Here is a 21,077-nt window from a genome sequence, read left to right as displayed (position 1 = left end):
GTATCTTCTCTGCAACCCCCTAAGCAGAAATTACAAGACAAAATCAGATTATCCTAATTAAATGCAAATGCACTGCAGTAAACGTGTGGTTTAAGTAATCAAAACAGCCTTAATGAGTGATCAACTGTGTGAGCATATTCTGAGCTGTTTCTCCAATGAATTGATCAAGTACATTAAATAAAAAATGTCCAATTTTGCTTGTGTGACAAACCCATTGGCATTATTATTAAAACATCAATTGGCAGTCAACTAAGGCTGTGTTTATCAATAGGGACCAAATAATTGTTTGAATTAAATGGTTCAATCAACAATGTCACCCACTAGTCAGATCAAAAGTTTCTACTTGGATTGCTGCAAATGGATAATGAACTAAATATGAGCACGCTAAATTAACTGAAGAATTGCAGCCTTTTAGGTTCTGGTTCCCATGGGTTGATCTATAAAATAATATACACCAAGTAACTGAGAATGAGTAGTTCGTTCTCATTTTTTTCTCAAAAAAAAAAAATTGAGTAGTTCATAAAATATAAAATAATGCTTTCGGCAAACACCTGAAGTAAATAAAACAGAATCAGCAATTAGTGAGAAGGGTAGGTAGAGAAGTAAAAGTGAGGATAGCTGGATGGAGGTCCAGGGAGGTGGTGGAAGTGGAGTTACCAGCACAATAAAAGGCCGTGCATTTCGTTTCTATGCAATGAATTTGGAGAGAGAGATTGATGCCATTGGCGACCAATGTAGGCAATTTGTGAGTATGTAGTCAACTTTAGTCACGCGACCAGAGGGGCCCATGAAGACTAGGAAGTGAAAGATAACCATTGACCTCGGCCTCCATGAATCCAATGTTTAGTGGCTCAGCCAGCTTTGCCACTTGGGTGGGCCCCCAGATATGAGCTGTTTATCATTGGCCTCATGTTAGTGACCAATCACGTAGTTGAGCAGCTCGGCAGCTCCCACCTGTATGGCTGTATAATGGGGTTTGTCCTGTAAGGATAACCAATTATTCATGTCTTAGTACAGTATGAATGTGGAAACATCTAGTAAGGTTCTCTCTCCCACTCCAGTTTTATTACAATTAAGCTTTACTTTTGGGGCCTCAAGTCAACCTAGCTCCATTCACCTGCCAATGAAGAAAAAGATTACTTTTTGGGACTTATTTTCTTCTGGAGAAAACATGAAGCACTGTACTGAAATGGCCATATGGAGGAGATTTAAGACAAATCAAGATTCAAAAAGCAAAAAGGAAGATGAAGGATATTAAAAATAGGGAAACTATCTGAATTATCATTGGTTATATAAATATGGAAAACTGTATAGTTATTCAGCACTAAGAGAGTCTGCCACCTCTTAGGATTCAAATGACCCACCTCTTATTTGATAGAGCAGCTCGGTGCTTTTTGCAGGACCCATCTATCATTCAGTAAAAGATGTGGACTAGAGGTCATGGAAAATGCACCTTGACGCCTAGTGATTGAGAAGCATAAATCAAAGACCACTATGCACAGCAAATGTTGCATCCTAGGCCAGCAATGCAGTATTCAACAACAGGAAGGAGCATAAACTAGAAGGAACAGATCACCAAAAGTCCCTACAGGAACAATATCCACCACTGAAATGGTGAAATCGGTTGGTGTCCCTTACAATAATATTCCTCCTTGTTATCCTCGATGCTAGCTTCATGAAAGAGTGGCAATCTCCGCAGATGCGGAGGTTCTTCTTGATTCTGATATGTGCACCAGGTGGTAACATAATGAGGCCAAAAGCAAGAGCCAATTTTTCACTGTGGTGCTTCAAGAGCTCTTCCTTTTGATCTTCCTCCACATCATGTAGGTCATGTGCCATCTCAATCTTGTAATCCAGCTTCTTCATATCATCAGCCAAGTCCTCCAATTTAGCATAAATTTCAGCAATTCTTGGATGGCTTCCCTCTCCAACAATAAATGTGTGAACCTTATCCTTAACTTCAATCCAACTCTTTCCCATCTCCTTTTTTATCCCACTGTCCTTCAGATGCTTCCTTGCCCTTGCAACTTCCTCCCACCTTTTATTTGCTGCAAATGTGTTTGAAAGTAAAACATGGTTTCCAGCATTCTGGGGCTCAATCTCAAACAAACGTTCTGCTGCAATCTGGGCCAGTTCAAAGTTCCCACGGTTCCTGCAAGAGGCCAACAAGGAACCCCACATAGAGGCAGTGGCATCAAATGGCATACTTTTGATCAAGTCCCAGGATTCATGAATCAACCCAGCCCTACCAAGAAGATCAACCATGCATGAGTAGTGAAGGACATTGGGTTCTACATTTTTATCTCTCATCATCAAATCAAAGTATGTTCGTCCTTGTTCAACCAAGCCCACATGACTACAGGCAGATAATATTGAAACATAAGTAATTTCATTTGGATATGCACCCATCTGGTGCATTTTCTCAAATAATATCATAGCTTCCATTAATTGAGCATGTCTAGCAAACCCCGAGATCATTGCATTCCATACAACAACATTCTTCACATCAACACCTGAAAATATAAAGTAAGCTTCTTCAATGCTTCCACACTTTGCATACATATTTATCAGAGATGCAGCCACAAAAATATTCGAAACAAAACCAATTCTTATGATCACTGCATGCACCTGGGTGCCTTCAATAACTGATGCCAAGCTTGCACATGCACTGAGAGCAGCAGAGAGTGTAAACTGAGACTGTTCCATACCCATCTTTTGAGCTCTATGAAACAAAACCAAAGCCTCTTCATAAAGGTTGTTTTGAACATACCCTGCAACCATCGAACTCCACGTGACAGCACTTCGTTCAGGCATGCCATCAAACACATTGCATGCATCTTTAATCAATTTGCACTTTGCATAGACATCAAGCACAGCCGTCCCTACAAAAACATTGGCAATCAATGCAGATTTAAGAGCTAATGCATGTAGTTGCTTCGTTTCGCAGATTGCCAGTTTTGTAGCACAAGCACAAAGAATACTAGAAAGGGTAAATACGCTTGGTGTGGTCCCTTCTCTTTGCATCTGCATAAAAAGCTTCAATGCTTCTTCTTCCTCTCCAAGTTGAGTATATGCACCAATTATGGTATTCCACGAGACAATGCTTCGCTCAGGCATTCTATCAAAAACATTGCGTGCAAAATCAACAAGACCACATTTGGAGTACATATTGATGAGAATATTTGATGTTAGAACATCTCGTTGAAGACCATAGTGGATGACTTTTCTGTGGCAGATTTTCCCATTCCTGGCTGATTTGTTGTTCACACAGCTCAGCAATAGTTCCTGTAAATCCAATACTTCAGTCATAGTGGCACCACACCATATATGACTTTTGAAGTTTGGTGCCTCAGATGGACAACTGGCCATAACTGATAAACATCTTGAATTGAAACTAAAATAATTACTGAAATCCCAAAATCTCCACAGTGGAGTTCTCATATTATGTTACTGAGCCCTCAAAGTTGAATTTACAATTAAAGTAAATTTTATTACAAACTGCCAATAGAAAATGACAAAACTATACAGAGTGATATTACAGTTGGCAAACTGCTCTATGCATCGCTTTTCCCCCTTGAAAATAACTTAAAAAATTTGTGAGAAAAGGATCAATTGGACCTCTTCAGTGCATCTTCAGGCTCTTGGGATTTAGAGTCTTCCTTCCTTTCCATGACTTCCTGGACTCCTTCTTGATACCCTAGTATGAAGTTCTTGAGGGTATCTCTGTAAGCAGATGCTTTTGTCATATACACCCGGTGTAAAGCAGGCCTTAGAGTCTCCATTCCACCTCTAGCAGCCACCGCTGTTTATTAAGTCAAGTTCATCAAAGATATTGAACCAACATCAGTCAACCCAATAATATAAGCTTAACATTCAACGAAAAAAAAAGAAAAGAAAAAGAGAGACTGAAAGAGGCAACGATCTCTCTATTACTAAATTATTTTCAAGCATGAAGTGAGCTTTCAAACTTTTTTGAAAAGAGGAGTTTTCACCCTTTCATTAATGAAATCTTATAAACTGTAATTGATAAAGTACATTTTCATGTTCTTTCTGTAAGGACTTCACAGTTCCACAAGTAGAATATCAGGAGTTTGATGTTCCATTATGGTATTAAGATCATTGTTATAGTAATGACATTTTATTTCTATGGCAATCAAGTTGATGTAACCAATTCAGTTTTTACATTATATTTAATAGCTATTCAGACATTGTACTAATTTTTTTCTTTTTTGATCAGCAAGATAAATTTCCTTTATTAATGTCAGAGATAAAATACAAGTGTTTCATCTACTCAGCAACCCAGAATACATCAGAATACAACTCGCCCCCAAAACCTACGTTTGTCAGCCCCCTGTTTTCCCACTAACAGATTACAACATTTCCCAAAATAAAGTAGATCTATCAGCTCCCTCTTTATCTAGGACATCTGCCAGTCCATTTTCTGTCCTTTAACTTAGTGTTAAAGCTCTTCGTAAGAAAGTCAATTTCCCTAACTTAGTGTTCCAAGGGGCTGAGTTGATTTCCTTCACCCAAGAAATAACCAATAAAGAGTCTCCTACTTCCAGCTCTCTAATCCTAGCTGTACTGCTAGTTTCAGTGCTTGTAAGAGAGCCATGATCTCAACTTTAACTGAGTCTCCAAATCAAATTGGTCCCAAGAACAAAGCCACTATAACTCCTTGATGGTTTCTAAAGACCCCCCCTATACCTTCCCTCCCTGGATTGCCAAAGGAGCTGCCACCAAAGTTTAGCTTTAGTTTATTTGGCTCCAGAGGTTTCCATTCCATGCTCACAACTTCTTTATGTGTATCTGTCTGTACCACTTCAGACCATTCCCAATAACAACTCAAAAAAGTAAATTCCAAATTCCAAAATATCATAGTAGTGAATCAATGATGGAATTATTGTTCAACCATAGAAGAACCATTAAAAAAATAGAACCATGAAAATATATTGCATGATGGCTCAAACTGTGTGAATATGATCACAACCATGTAAAATTTTCCAAGTTGGATCCTGCAGGTGAGCCTTCTCCGTTCCCCTCATAAGTCTCCCACCACCACAACATGTCATATGAACTGTATCTGAGCAAGAGAGGGGAAAGGGTAAACACTTAAGAGTCTAGACAGGATTTGGCTGGTGAGGCAAGGGACATGGCTAGGGAAGAGAGAATATAAGATCTGATTCAGCAGTACTTGGGGGAATTGGTTGTGAGTGAAATGATAACAAATCCTTGTGGAGTATTACACACCTTCATGATTACAAATGAACTTGTGCTAACAATGAACCTATGAAGTGAAGGGATGAGAGATTCATCATATGGATGGCCGAACCCTGCAGGAAGGTTGGGCGAAATTTCAAAAATTTCTCTCTCCCATGTGGGAATCGCATTCCCTATTTTAAAAAACTGCATTTTCAATGATCAATTTTGAAACCAAACCGGACCAGATCTGAAACCAAAAGGGAGTAGAGGGATATACCTGATACGGAGTAATAGTAAACCCCTAATGAAGGTGTTCATGCCCAAGGAGAAAACCAAAGACTGCTTCCACCGAAGATGACACGGTACGAGGTGAAGCAGAATCAGCAAGACGATTCTTCAGCAAGAATATGATGAAGGGCTGGTGAGCACGACTTCATATTGCCTCTTCTAGCAAAAGGCAATATCAAGAACTGTTCTTGATCACTCCCCTGGTAGAGATCGAATTGGGTAGGGCGGCAAGAACAGGAACAAGAGAAGAAGATAGAAGCAGTCGAACTGTATATTGTCTTCTCTCTTAATTCAACAAATTATCTGTTGTATCTGTTGTGTTCTTTCAGGTTCGCCCTGCTCTCCTATTTATAGCCTTAAAGAGAGGTTCTCCTAATCCTATTAGGAGTTTCCTAATCTAAATTTTATATTTGGATATGGACTCTCTTTAAGAGATAAGGATAATCTCTTATCTTATCTGCAGATAAAGATCAACCTTCCTAATTAAATTAGGAGTTTCCTGATCCAAATCTTTATTTGGATATGGACTCTTTAAGTGGATAGGGATAATCCCTTATCCTATCTACTGATCCAAATCCCAGAACCGCCCTCATTTAATTAATCTTATTAAGCCAGTTCGAATTGGGTTTTAGGCCCATTAAGTCTTTGTGCTCATTTAATATTTTAATCTATTGCCCAGTTGGCTATCCTTATATGGTGTGGGAACCAAACATTGATCTACACATCAACCACATGGGTTCAACCAAACCTCTGTTACAAGGCCTGACCGAATTCACTATAGGAGACAGTGAACCCCTGAGTCCATCACATGGGCTCTTAATAGGCCCAACATTTACACTAAATGGTCATTGGGTCAAGCCACCTTATAAAAACCCAAGGACTGTGGGCAAATGCAAGATTAACCCATCAGGTATTACCCTTAATGGTTTTACACTTAACCTCTCAGCCCATAATGATCAAACACTGCCTGACAAGAGAGGACCTCTCCCTCGGCTGCAAGCAACAGTGTTGCATTCTCTACTCACATGGATCCCAGGAATTAAAACCTTTTGCAAACATTTTGAAACCATAATATATGAATGTATATCTTTATATAAATATATTTTGCAAAACAAATTTCAACGGTTGAAATCAACTGTCGGAAGTTTAGGTTTCCATCAGAGAGAGTGCATCCCCGATCATTTACTTTGTCCGACAGAGGGGTTGGTCCTGTCACTATGATCACCCACTTAGATGAATTCTCGAACTGACCCAACATACCCAGGTTTTTTGACCCCATCTAAGGATCTCACTGATTGGCATATCGAAGACAACCCAATCCGACACCTAGTGTAGTATCATAATCGAGTCTAGGGGTCAGGTGTAACATTCCAGTTTTGCCCATCTATCTCTAAGGTCTAGAACAATATTGGAATTTTGGTCCAGTTCAGGGTTTTAAGAAAACTCACACCGCATGTACTTTAGGTCTCACCCTAACAATTGAGACAAACCACCCCAATCAACTTGGCGGCACATCAGTGTCAGCCTTGGCAAGATAAATCTCCCCAGATCTATCAAACCACTTTGAAGATTCTAAACTAACACGAGTCTCATAGGTGTCCAATTTAAGGGTATTACACAGAAACACACCATAATAACATGAATCAAATATGTACTTTATTCATTTACATTAAATGTCATAATGTACATCATTCTGATTGGAGCCAAGGGCATTCACTGTCTAACATGAAGTTCGTAGATGATCAGGTAAAGCTGTGAAGATGTTTGTGAATAGAATAGGACAAGGTTTAAAATTTCGCAATATATCAGCCCATATTGTCCGATACGTATTGTATTGTTCCAATAAAGGCCTGATACACAAAACGCATAGAAAGCAATCATTCCATTTCTTTTCATCTGTATTGGGATGATACAAGCTCGTATTGAACCATTTAGGGTCTATATTGGACGATATGGACCTGGTACGAGCCAATACATTACAAATTACTAACTCCCCTTTCTTTTATTGCTAATTGTTCTAATTAATTACTCTCTCACTCTCTCATTAATTACTTTAATTCCTCCCTCTATCATTATCTTTCTTTTATTACTAATTCTTCTAATTAATTACTTTCCCTCTCTCATTAATTACTCCTTTTCTCGTTAATGTTTCTTTTATTGATAATCCTTCTCATTATTAATTACTAATCTTTAAGGCAAGTTTTGAATTTGAATTTTAAATTTGGCACACCATTCTAACACCTAATGCACATAATTTTGGGAGTAAAAACTAAAATAGGTTATAATAAGGTTTTAATCCTGATCACTAGTTTGTAATAACCATGAAACCACCACTATGCCTAAACCTATTTGTTGTTTAAATTTTATACATTTTGGTCTTTAAATAAACTTTTTCTTTTTAGTGGATGTTTATAGGGGTGATTAACTGATTATGGATTGGGTCAGGCCTAAGTCTTTTATAGATAAGATATTACATATATAACATTTTATATAAAATGGCATATAATATGCACATGTTTTTGATACATTATATAATATAAAATATTATATACAATATGCACATAATTTCATTGGGCCAAGCTTGAACACAAAACTGAGGCCCAAACCTGGAATTTCTGAGTTGGGCTGGGATGTCCACCCCTAGGTGTTTGTCATTAAATGCTAAAACTGATTATTAAAATTTATATATTAACAAATATTAAGACTAATTATATTGATTTTCTGAAAATCAAGGTATATATGTACACATTTTAGTTTTTCTGTCATTTTTCAACAGATCGTGTCCTGATCTCTCACACTTCATGTAAACCATTAGAGTAAGGTTTTTATGTTTAAATAACTTATGTATGGTCATATATTTTTTAGGATGTATTTGAGTTTCAAAGTGTATCCACGTGTATTTTGGTTTTTCATTTGTATCTATGCGTATCCAAAGCATATCCCAATATGTCTCTTAAAATTGCCTTTTTTTTGAGAAGAGGTAAAGTATTGATTCGTTAAAAAAAGAAAGGGAAACCCATGTACAACCAAAGGCTATACAATAGGGAATACAAAATAAACATCAAATCACTATCCTATTTGTCTCTTAAATTTGTCTTTTCGATACACTTTGTGTTTCCAATATTTTGAACCTTAACAGGATGGAAATAAAAGGGACACAGAAATTGAAAGTGTATTCTAGAAAAGGAGATGGGGCTGAAACCAAGCAATAGAAGAATAGGAGTGAATTAGAGAAGCTGAAATGTGATATTGTATATGACAAGGAAAAAGCGGAAGGAAGGAAGAGGGTAGGAAAACAAGGGGCTGCACAAAAAGAGAAAAAAAATATGAGTTGGAATATTACAAGGCTTAGGAAGTGCTGGGAAAAGACAGACTGTTAAAAATTCTTTGAAAGGGTCAAACTGGATAGTGTAAATATAAGAATCAAAATTGTTTGAGGTGAAATGTCAATGGATAAGAAGTTTTTTAACTGCAAGAAATGTTGTCTGGGCAAGTTTACCATCTTGGAGAGCATCAAGAGGAATCATATGTATGTGGAACATGTAAGTCTTTGAGGATATCAAGGAACTGATAGGGAGATATCTATGCTTGGTGAAATCAAGAAACATAAATGATAACTTTGTGTGAGTGGTAACAAATGTTTATGGTTTAATTTCATATAGGGAGACAAGAGAGTTGTTGGAAGAATTGTTTGCCATCAAAGGCCTCTAGGAGGGACTCTGGTGTGTCAAAGGTATTTTTAATGTCACTTGTTTCACTTATGAATCCAATAGATTCAATAGGACCTTCACCACCAATATGAGGAAATTCAACCATTTGATTAGTTGTTACGAGCTGAGAGAACTGGGATTTCTTCAAGCAAGATTTACTTGGACTAGAACTTTCAAACCAATTTTGGTGGTGCTCACTTCATGATTCAAAAAAAGGCCGGTTGTGTTCTAGAACCATACCACCTCTTTATAAAAATGAAAATATTGGTTTTGAACCATCATAGGTGTTCTTCTATGTATAGTTGTGGTTGTGTTTTGAATCACACAGAACCAGAACCACTGTTCTGTTAATGGTTCATTTTTTGGACTTAACACATTGTCAGCTTTTCTGTATGGCTCACACGTTCATCTATCACCATTCAACTTTGATCATATGGCCATTTATTTCCCACATGTTAACGATATTATATAATATGTTAGCCAATAATGGTAGAACTTAAAGAAGCAATAGGATCTCAAATAGCAAAGTTTCTACTAAAGAAGGAATAGAGATAGAAGTAGAGCTAATGTCTGATCCCCGATGCTAAAATAGAATGAGTTGTGACTAAAACCACAAAACCGATCCCTTTATACAAAAAAGGTCATTACCCAATGTTGGTTGGGAGAGGTAGATTGGATATGGTCCTAACCTTTGGTTTTTTTTTCTTTAACACAAAGTGGCTGCTCTCAGACTCGTGACTGCATTCTCATGTTGCCAGCCCAAGGTTTTACCATTAAACCAAGTTATGGCCCCTAAAACCAACCCCTTTATATATAGGCCAAAATTTTAGATCAAGGGTGCTGCCCCACACTGACTTGTTTGGGCTAGCTTCAAAGGACCTTATGAAGGCAGAGGGCCATTCTCCTAGGATTAGGAATGCAAGATGTTTATCATCACACTATCTACTTGAAGTTATGCAACTAGGAGATATAAATAGATAGAAAGTTTTACATGCTTCAATTGTTAAGTGCTTCATATATATCAGAAAAGGTAACTTTCATTAAACAAGAAAAGGTATGGATTTACAAGATGTATAATCAATACACCCCACCAGATCAGCCAAAAAACAATAAGTCCTCCAAACCATTTAAAAAGGTAACAAAGAATCAATATATAAGGAATCCCTGCCCACCCCAGATTTTGCTAGAGCATCTGCCACACTATTCAGCTCTCTGTGGATCCACCTGAAATAACAAGTCATCCGAGACAAGATTTCCATGATTTCACTAAACGGATGAGTGAATCCCCAAGGTCCATCCCATAAATCCTTCATCCAGCTGATAACAATCATAGAATCTCTTTCCACCAGCACTGAAGAAAAGGTTAGAGACACCACAGTCCTCAGACCCTCCAGCAAGGAACCTCAGCTTCAACAGCTTCTGCCTCTAATTGGTCCACTGAAGGCCCATACCAAATCCCCAGTAGAATTTAGAATTCGGCCCCCCAATACCTGCCTGACCCCTGTGGTTCAACAGACTGACACAGCTGCCATCAAACTAAAGAATGTTTTCAGTTGGGGATCTTGAAGCCAATAAAGCACTATGAGCAGAAGCCATGCATGAAGAACTCAGAACCTGCCCCAATTCTGATTCTTCTGAAGAGATGCATCTAAACTGCTCTGTAGTTGTCATCCAATAGTTAACTTGGAAAATAATTTTCCCTTTTAGATCTTCCAAAGAGGAGCATTTGTCTTCAAAAATTCTTTTATTATGCTCCTCTCAAATACACCACCACACAACATGGACGACAGCCTTCCCACAAATAGAATTCCTATTTTACCCATTTTGCACCCCAACCATTGATTGAGGAAGTGATTCATTGAGTTGGAGGGAGCCCAGTAGAAGCTGCAGTTATAGAAGATATCAAGGAAATACTGCCAAAGGCTGTGATTACCTCACAGTTAATAAGAACATGGCCACAAGATTCCCCTTCCCTCAAACACACAAAACAAGCATGGGGAGTAACATACAGTTGCCCCTTCCTTTCCTCAAAATCCTGTCAAAAGTATTGATACTACCACATGAAGCCTCCCACACAAAAAAGCTAACTCTAGCATGGTTTCAAATGTCGCAAAATGTCGCTAATGTTGCCCAACAAATGTCGATGTCGAGGCTCACCGACATGAAAATGGATGGTAATATAAAAATCACATTATTTTGGTCGACATTTCCTATATTTCGGAAATGTCAACCAAATCATCCAAATAACCAAAAAGGCAGTTTTTCCTATTATGTCAACAGCATGTCGATAATGTTGACAGGATGTCAACTAATGTACATTAATATATTATATTATTATTATAATAAGTATATTAATATAAATTTTTCCATTAATAATTTCTATTTAATATTTCAAATAAAATATTTATAAAAAAGAATTAACAAAATATAAAAACAAAACAATAAATTAATTACTTTATAATATAAAACATAAAATGTTTTTCAAGTAATCAAATATTAATTAGTCAGTATTTTTTTAAATATTTATTAAAATCAGAAAATGTTTATTAAATTTTTTAATAAATCATATTCTACATTTAATATAAAAAATCAAAATAAATTTATTAAATTTTATACTAAATCATAATTTATTATAAGTTTAGTATTAAAAATCATAATAAATTCATTAAGTTTTATAAGAAATCAGAATTTATCATAATCTTAATACTACAAAAAGGAGAATCAGTTTATTAAATTTATAATAAAACATAATGTATTATAACTTTAATATTTAAAAAATCAGAATAAATGTATTTCTATTTACTAGTGTGAAATAAATATATTAGAATTTATAATAAATCAGAATTAAAAATAAAAAAAGAAAATATCAGATAACCTTGTAAAAACATCAAAATGCATAATAAATCAGTAAATCGTCATTTACTAATTTTTTTATTGATCTTTGTTTCTTAGCTTTATATAATGGTTGGGAATAAGATAATAGTCTAGAAATATGTATTAATGCTTCTTTTATCATTTCACAAAATATCATTGCATATTTCCACATATTTCATAATATTTCCACAATGTCTCTAATTTTTACAATATTTCCCCTCAACATTTCCGACATTTCCGACATATGTCCTATATTTTGGTAAGCAACATTTCCATCGACACCGACATTTTAAACCTTGAACTCTAGGAAGGACCAGCCACTGAAAGCCAAATTTTCTTAATAGGAGGGAAGGGGTTAGCTGAACCTGCCACCAGCTTCTGTTCTCTTGTCAGGGAACAGAGGGGTGAGAAAAACAGAAGAGGGAGGAACGGAGAGAGGACATCTCACAGGCTTCAACATCAGTTAAGGGTCTGCAGAAACTAAAATTAAAAGAGAGGCCATGCTCCCCTCTACAGATAACCAAGGAGATGGTGGCATCCTTATTAAGAGTAAGCCTAAAGAGAAGGGTAAGAGGAACAAAGAGGTTGTTGTCCAAGCCAAATGTATGCCAAGAATTTAATTCAGTTGCCATTACCTAGACTATAACGCAAGAAGGGAGAAAAAAAAAATACTCAGTAAGTGACAATACATTTCCAAGGGCTGAGGGAAGAAGTTTGAGATAGAGCCAAGTTGGTGTCCCACCCATTCCTATACCTTTTGTACTTGCTTCAAATGACAGAATCCAAAAGACAGTTTTGCTCCAAGGGAAATCCCTACAGCCACTTACCCAGCCAGAAAAGCAATGTTTCTCTCCAAAAGGTGACCTAACCCCAACACTCCCCCAACCCCTTCCAGTTTGGGTTTACACATCATCTTCTAGTTCACCAAGTGATCTCTCCTTCCACCATCGTCATCTTCTAGTTAACAAGTGTTCAAGCACAGGTTACCTCCTTTCATAAATTTAATTCTAGATCAATAATACTTGGCAGAGAACAAATAACAATTTGTTTTAGATTGCAGTCTATGGCACAACTTGAGATTTCATTTGATGGAATCAGGTAAACCACATACCAAGTGACAAATAATAAAATCATAAGAAATAATATCATTAGACAGTGCAGCGAAAAAAAATATCATTAGATAGAGGTAATTTTATGATTCTGATGGTCCATCAGAAAGAAGAGTGACTTATCTTAACAAAAAATATTAGAAAAATGGCTTACTAGAAAAATCTAGTATAAATGGTAAATTGTAAAATTTATAAAAAAGAGAAGAAAGGAAGTAGAAGCCCACCAAGGTCCTCCAATGTGGAGGGTTCTTTTTCTTTGGTTGGTTTATTTCCACTAGTAGTTTTTACTTCATTGTTTTCATCTTTTCTGTAATCATTTGGGCGAAGATCAGGACCAATATCACGTACCCAACTTGCTGCATAAAGTCTAGATGCCTCTTTCAACACCTGCAGAAGAAATTCAGAAACAGTATGTTATCCAATGGATTCCAAACTTTTGCAGAGGAATTCTGAGTCATCTGGAAAAAAAATGATGGAATGTTACACCCCACAATTTTTGAGAGCAAGTATCCATAAAACAAGCTATATTTGTAAATTAAGAGAAAAAAGAAATAAGGAATACTGTAAAGTGTGAACATCGAAAACTTTCAAGCAAATAGCATGGTTCTCTGCCATCAAACAAATATATGTATACCTGCCATCAACCAAGTACACCCAATTGATAGCTTGCATGTCAAATGAAAGAGTAGCACAAATTCAAACTGACTGGATAACCATGTTACCTGGGTACCACAAGGACACAGCTGGATATGGTATTGTATATGAAATCTACACTGAAAATAGAAGTATGCAACATGATATGCACCCTTGTACAAGTACCCAGGTAGCATAGTTGGATAAACCTAATCATCCTCACAATTAAATATTGAATTATATATGTTGGGCCTGGCAGGAAGGTTATTGTATGGACCTGCATTTGGAAATACAATGTCAACCTACAAATTTGTTAGGATCATCTGAGTCTTACTATACTGAATAGGTGTCTTATCAATTAAACACTTAAACAGTCCAAATTCACAGGAAATTATAATATGTAATTATAGATCAACAGTCTAACAAGGGACACTACCAATCCAGGAAGATGAACAACTTACAAGAAATCGTTCATTCCATGTCAATTTTCTCCTCTTTTTTATATGGGGCGGATCAGGCAAAGATGAAGGGAAAGCGATTTCCTTCAAATCATAGCGGACATAATCACGCACTTTCCTCCATACAACCTTGAATTTCATTTTGTTTCACAAGTTCTGTGAACAAAAACCTGTTAAAAGAAGTTTGTCAGACACTCTACAGAACTTTCAGAGAGGTTAAGCTCAACCAGTTTTCAGGCTAGTACATTTCATTACTCATCAAAACAAAGTTCATCAATTTCAACAAAATGGGAATCTTAAAATGACATATTAAGCAACCTTCTTGCAAATTTTCAACTTATCCATTGAAAAGAAAACCAGATGGGTGCCTCAAACTTAATATAATTAACTTTTTTTATAGCAAAATGCTGCAATATAATGGTTTTATCCTTGTTTACTCGTCAAAAGAAAAGGCCATTAATCCAAATGAAAGAAATTAAAAGAAATAAAGAAACCGATGAACCCCCTCCCTCTAAAATTAGAATGTTCCACCAGTCCTCAAAAGTCAAAAGTCAAAAGTAAACAATAACATAACAAGTTCCCAATCCCATCCAACAGAATTTTCATTTGCAACTGAAAATAGAAACCAAACAAAAGAAAATGATAAAAAATGAAACTGTTCAAGTAGAATGACTGAAGGACTTTGAGAAATCCAGGGAATTTTCAAATAGGAATGGATCAAATGAATGAACAGATGATAAAAAAACTGAAATGAGAACACATAAGCTGCATACATGTGCCATATAACCAGCATTATGTCAAACATTGAAAAGCATGAATATCAAACACACAAAGCTATTAAAAGGAAATAAAGAAACAATAACAAAATATGGAAAAAATCCAACCAAGATAGAAGGAAAAACCTAGCTAATTATACAGGACCAAATGCCTAACTCAGAGAAAAGAAAAGGGATGAACAGATTATAGAGAAGCTACAATCTTGTATCTGTTGGGACCAGTATGGTCCTGATGTGCTCTACAGCAATAGAGGATACAGCAAATCAATTTTTAGAGAGATTTGAGCATCCCAAAGTTACTAAAACATATGACTGAACAATTGGCAGCACCCAGATTTAGAATCTGACAGCTTTCTAAATTTATAATTTCTATTTTTTTTAAACCAGCTGTTGTTTTCTTTACAGTTTCCTATTTTGTTAGGAAACTATTTGTTTAAGTCAACTACTACTTCGCTGTATTTCTATTTTCTGAGTTTCTACTCTTAGGAATTTCTAGGATCCTAATTAGGAGTCAGCTACAATCTTAGTAATTGCTAAGTTTCTACTTAGTCAAACCTCTGAGGAATTCCATATGCATGTAAATCCATTCAGAACAGCAGAATTGAATGAACAAGTTAACTTTTACTCTCCTCCATAATTGTTCTTTTCTCCTCTGTTAGTATTGGAGAAAGTTAGAAACACATCATTTCTCCTTCTCTTTATTATTCTCTAGTAGTTCTCTGGATTTTCCCAAATACTCAGACTATACCCTGTTGGATTTTGAAGCAAGGCTACTCATCGACCTTGCCTTCCAAGTTCTATCTACCAGCCCCTACATTAACATGTCATCAATGATTTTGTCTCCCTCCTACAAACACGCCTTGAGAACTAGAAATGATTGCCCCTCATAACCCTTCCCATTAGGCTTAAAGGCCTTAATCTTTGAGCTCCACTGCCCCCCCCCCGGGGATCTTGATCCTCATACCACCAATAATGGTTTTCTCATCTTGAATTCAAAGTCTGCCTTGGCCTGGCCAAGCTTGATTCATAGTTTTCAAGGCGCCAAGGCAAGGCTAGGCGACAGGGGGGTGCCTTGTCACCTAGGCGATGCATTTTTTTAAGTAAAAACATGTATCTTAGGGTAGTTCCCTAGGTTCCATAATCATATTTCCTTAATAAATATTCATAATTTTCATAAGAAAAGTATAAACTTCATGTTAAAGTATAGAAAATCAACATATTCCAACATATTCATGAGAAGAAAAATAAGAAAGAAAAGAAAATTCAAAAATATAGGGGCTGAACCCCTATTTCTGTTATAGGAAAAGAAGAAAAGAAAATGTGGAAGAATAAGATTAAGAAGAAGAAATTAGAAAATAAACACACAAAATTAGTAAAGAAAAAGAAGAAAATGTGTTGATTGGACAACATTTTATGTTCTTCCTTACTTATTGGTTCAGGTTTTTAAGTCTTTGAGGGTTCAATACAGCATTTAGCAATGTTTGTGTTGATTAAACCCTAATAAATAAGAAAATAATAAAAAGAAATTAGTATATAAACACACGAAATGAACATTTTAGTTTAAAAAATGTCTATTTTATAATTATAACCTCAAAAAATTAAGAATAAAAAAGTTTTTTATAACACACTATAGAAAACTGCTTGGCGATTAGGCGAGGCGAGCCTCCAAGGGCGCCCTATCGCCTAGGCGCCCGCCTAGATATCGCCTTGACAACTATGGCTTGATTCTTGGGCTCTGTGTGCCATCAGTTTGGCCTAGTGACAACCATTTTCTTTTTTATTTTAAGCAGAGTGTGTAACAGTGAAATGGGAATAGTGAAGGGCAACCAACCTCTAAACTTATTTAATCTATCCCAGTCAAAGCAAATATTTCTGATTACTGAATTTGTCAGATTCATGTGCAGATTGAAACAACAGAATCAAATTCTCCACTGGTTCAAAACAAAATGTCAAAGCAAGACATAGCGAAAGGAGCGGAGGAAACAAGATAGAGATTAAACTATTGCACGGAAGGGAGCAGAGAAAAACCTACATTATGTGTGCAGTCAACAGATGGAGCAAATATCCCTCACAGTGCTTGAAGCGTTGGGGAAAAGGAAACAAAGTTGATGGAAAGAAAAAAATAGTGCCCGTTGAACATCAATTGCCATCACCTGTGAATAAGAGACTTCAAACCTCAGTCGTCATCATCTCCCTACCCTTTGGATTGTGACAACAAATAGTGGTGAAAAATACCTGAAGCTTGATTCAGCAATAATGGCGGATGTGAAAAATTTAGCATTGAAGGTTGCTTTAATGGCAGATGTTAAGATTGCGAAGAAAATCTCAAACAAAATACAAAGAATCTGAGGAGAAGAAAACTTCAAGCAGTTCAAACCCTAACTCAACCTACCTCTCTCACGAACAAATACCTTGTATATACCAATCAAAAATAATTTAGAGATTTTATTGAATTTATTAATTATAATAAAAATAAATAAGTATCCTTAACCAGGAAACCGCACCTAATTTTGATGCATGCAATCAATCAATAAAATAAAAGCTAGGAAAAAGTTGCTACTGTAGAATTAAAGGGAAGATACCATTTCTTTGATTCTGTGAAAAAAATAAAATCCATCAAATGCCTCCAAGTAGAACAGGATTGCCATCTAGAACATGTACTTTTCAAAACCTTTTTATAATACCGAAAAGGAAATGAAAAATTTGTCCAAAAAAAATTAAAGCAAAATGAGAAAAGATAACTAAGAAATTTATCTCCTATTTCTAAACCACCCCAGAAAGGAAATGGTAAATTAAATATTACCAACAAGCATATGCCCGTTAAGTAGGACTAACCATATATACAAATATAACTCTAGAAGCTACTTTCTAATTGCACCCTGATAAACATAAGACTCATATCAGATAACTTTATTGGCTTGAACATGCTCTGCCATGGAAGGTTTTAACGAGACAATGCTTGTTGGGTAATAGATACACCTGTACTTGAGTAACTAAAACGGAGACATCATCTCCCACATTGCCTTGATCATATGGTTTTCTTGACAAATTAAATTCCTTAAATGACAGCCAATTGCAATTGCCAGAATTGAATAATTGGCAACTCCTGCATCACCCCATTTCCATTTTAAGGAGCACATGAGAGGCAGATAACTCCTAGATCAAATAATTGTATTCAACAGAATGTATGAAAACAAGATATGCTATTGCCTTGAGGATAAGTGCCCTCATGACTGAGTTTGCAGAAAGCTCATGATTGTGTATTGGAATTTTTCCCTTGTTCCCTTGAGTGGAAAAATAACCACATCAAGCTAGTTAGGCCTTCTCCACATAATTATATATAAGGTCAGTTGGTTTTTCTTCCTCTTAAGTTAGGCTGCCTTCAGCTTAGCATCCTTGAATTATGTATGTACAGTTAACTCATGCACAATTTGAGAAGCAGAGAAGAGCTTAAAGATAATAGAAGCAATGATTGAATCTATGACCCCTGGTCTGTTCTTTTTCTTTTTCTATTTATTTTCCTATAATATGTGATTTCTGAGATCTGAATTGGTTGTGTCAAATGGAATGTGCCTAAACAATGCAATTATTGGCCCTTGCCATGAATGATTCTTTACACTTTAGGCCTTTACCTAGAGCTGGCCTATGTCAGGCACTCAGGCTTAAATGGTGAAAATGAGGGAAGAAACGGCATATGTTCAAGATGCTTAACCTGGTTTGAATAGAGACAGATTCAAATTTCTTCAACATTCATGCCTAACGCTGGCTCAACAACAGATAGGCCATTTTGGTACCCATCTCCTCTAGGCCGTGGATGGCATTATGTTGACAAATGACTAAATTCAGATTGAATTCAAACGAAACACAGGATTTAAGAAACAAACAAATAAACCAATCGGGGAACAAGCATGAATCAAACAAACAAAGAGCATCAAGGTTAAGAAACACAGGTTAAAAAAACGGTAAAGCAAATGAACCTGAAATATACATTCGTTAGGAACTATTTGGGCGTGGAGAAATAGACATTTAAAACCCTACATCAATTGAAACTGAAAAAAAAAAAAGGATGAGCAACGGCAGCTGATTGTACCTGAACACGGCGAAGAACAGAGAGTATTTAGCCTCCTACAAGATAAAAATCTCGATTAGTACATATTAAGAGAAGAAGAAAAATACATTAAAAAAAAAAAAAAACCCGAAGACTGGAAGAAGAAAGGAGAAGAACATGCCTGTGAAGATGCTTCTCAGTCGCTGGGGCAGAGTTTCTCTCAGTCGAAAACTCGAAATCGAGTGAAGGGCGACCCTTTTCCGAATGTTTGCCAAACCCAAACGTTGTAATTACTAACTAGCAGAAAGGGCCCGAAGACAAGGAAACAATTTTGAATAATTCTTTATTGAATAATTGAGAAATAAAAAATGAAGGAAAAAGTTAAGGCTGCGTTTGGCAATTCTTTTCACCAATGGTATATGGATCCCACATATTAAATGAAAAGTTTGTTGGCCTGTACATAAGATATTTATATTACCAAACGGTATTCTAACTTTATAGTCTTTTGTTAGATGTATGTAAAATATTTAAATCAAACTGATCTTCACTTTGTCTTTTAACCATCAAATCTTGTAATAGATCTTCTACAAAAGACTTGTCAAATAGACACATAATTTTTAATTAAAAAATTAATTTTAGAAATTTACACTGTACTACCTCATCCTTTGGGATAAATAACTCAATTTATTCATAGTTGTTAAAAGAATTGATGAGAGAGCCCTTTAAAGTTTAAAATACCAATAAAGTTGGAGATGGCTCAATAATAAGACCATGCAAAATGTCAAATGTGCAAACAATTTTTTACAATTAAAAAAATAAAAACTAAAAGCATAGATGGTTATTAATTATTGGCCAATTCAGGATGACAAAACTTGTTTGTCTAATATGGTTTGAGGGTTCAACCCTGTGATACTTTTGGCAACATCAACTGGATACAATTTTTATGGAAAATTGAGAAATGAGAAATGTAAGACTTGATCATTTAATCATTGTTTTTATGCTAAAATTAAATTGATCAACCAAAATAGAGCACGAACAACTGTACTATTTCAAGCAAAAAGAATCAAAGTTATCTAGCTGTAGTCTTTGTTCTTCTCTAGTGTGTTCTTTTCTGGTTTTCAAATGTTAGGGTTTTTTTTCTTTATAGTTCTTTTCACGTTAGAATATGATCAATATCTAGGATTTCACTTCCAGAAATCCTCTTTTACCATCTTCAGTTTGTGAGGCAATGGCCAATTCCTTTTAGTACTCGTCAGCCAAAAACAGTTTCCATACAATGATCTAATATATGTTTGGCTCTGTTTATATTTATTGAATAAGCGTTTGTATTTTATTTGCTGATAAAACCAAGAAATACAATAATTGCAATCATTTATGACAATTAGGTGCCACTTTAGCTTAACAATGAAACGGAACCAAACACCCTGCTGCTCACTCATCTATGGATCTCGTTCCAGAGTTGGTTGGCTCGTCCTTATCTCTTTGTCGTCTTCAATTTTATAATCATCTATCATTGCAACTTTGTCAAACTTCCGACAGAAGCTCTTGGACAAGAGAGGAAGCGAAGAAGATGAGAGTCGACCTGAGAAGCAGAGGCGAAGTGGAGACAAATGAGAAAACAATGGTCTTCGTTGAAAAATTCGGTGTCATTGCTAGGGGGCTGGTCGGATGTGTCATGCCTGGCCGATTCTGACGGGAAATCAAGGCTGAACTCCTCGACTTCTTCTGCCATTGTAAAAAGAATGGGGACGTACTGGAAAACCGCTAGAGACACTACGACGGAGGCGAAGCCTGTGGAACATCCAGGGCGCATTGTGAAGGTGACGATGGAGAAGAAGGTGAGAGGTCTAGGGAGCGAGGCAAAGCGGGAGGAGAACGACACGCTGGATGCAATGTGGAAATTGACCGCAGACAGACAGAATCCTGCGAAACGACAGTTGAGGAAGGGTGACACGTGGGACACGCCACCTTGAGTGGTG

At 36.2% G+C, this 21,077-nt stretch overlaps 2 protein-coding genes across 11 annotated transcripts; both read right to left on the bottom strand.

Annotated features, from left to right (window-relative positions):
* Window positions 1-365: 365 nt before the first annotated feature.
* LOC148847517 (pentatricopeptide repeat-containing protein At5g04780, mitochondrial-like) lies at window positions 366-3,441 on the bottom strand. 2 transcript variants are annotated; one of them, XM_088950971.1, is made up of 2 exons: window positions 1,365-3,441; window positions 366-1,117 (listed from the first exon to the last, which is right to left on the bottom strand). In XM_088950971.1, exon 1 carries the CDS (start codon window positions 3,439-3,441, stop codon window positions 1,573-1,575), a length of 1,869 nt encoding a protein of 622 aa, XP_088807097.1. In that variant the 3' UTR covers window positions 366-1,117; window positions 1,365-1,572. The 2 variants fall into 2 exon arrangements, with proteins under 2 accessions (XP_088807097.1, XP_088807098.1); XM_088950972.1 differs by having other exon boundaries at window positions 366-981.
* On the bottom strand, window positions 3,404-19,435 carry EMB2735 (embryo defective 2735). 9 transcript variants are annotated; one of them, XM_088950974.1, is made up of 9 exons: window positions 19,280-19,419; window positions 19,141-19,175; window positions 17,286-17,395; window positions 17,083-17,203; window positions 14,278-14,444; window positions 14,040-14,093; window positions 13,746-13,817; window positions 13,408-13,570; window positions 3,404-3,802 (listed from the first exon to the last, which is right to left on the bottom strand). In XM_088950974.1, exons 5-9 carry the CDS (start codon window positions 14,413-14,415, stop codon window positions 3,609-3,611), a joined length of 621 nt encoding a protein of 206 aa, XP_088807100.1. In that variant the 5' UTR covers window positions 14,416-14,444; window positions 17,083-17,203; window positions 17,286-17,395; window positions 19,141-19,175; window positions 19,280-19,419; the 3' UTR covers window positions 3,404-3,608. The 9 variants fall into 9 exon arrangements, with proteins under 9 accessions (XP_088807100.1, XP_088807099.1, XP_088807105.1 ...); XM_088950973.1 differs by lacking the exon at window positions 17,286-17,395; XM_088950979.1 differs by lacking the exons at window positions 13,746-13,817; window positions 14,040-14,093 and having other exon boundaries at window positions 17,286-17,461.
* Between the last annotated feature and the right edge of the window lie 1,642 nt (window positions 19,436-21,077).

Source organism: Nelumbo lutea, chromosome 6, assembly GCF_056320005.1.
Source record: "Nelumbo lutea isolate HS-2025 chromosome 6, American lotus-T2T, whole genome shotgun sequence".
NCBI classification, from domain to species: Eukaryota; Viridiplantae; Streptophyta; class Magnoliopsida; order Proteales; family Nelumbonaceae; genus Nelumbo; species Nelumbo lutea.
Note: the sequence above shows the minus strand (reverse complement) of the source record. Positions and strands in the feature narration are given on the sequence as shown.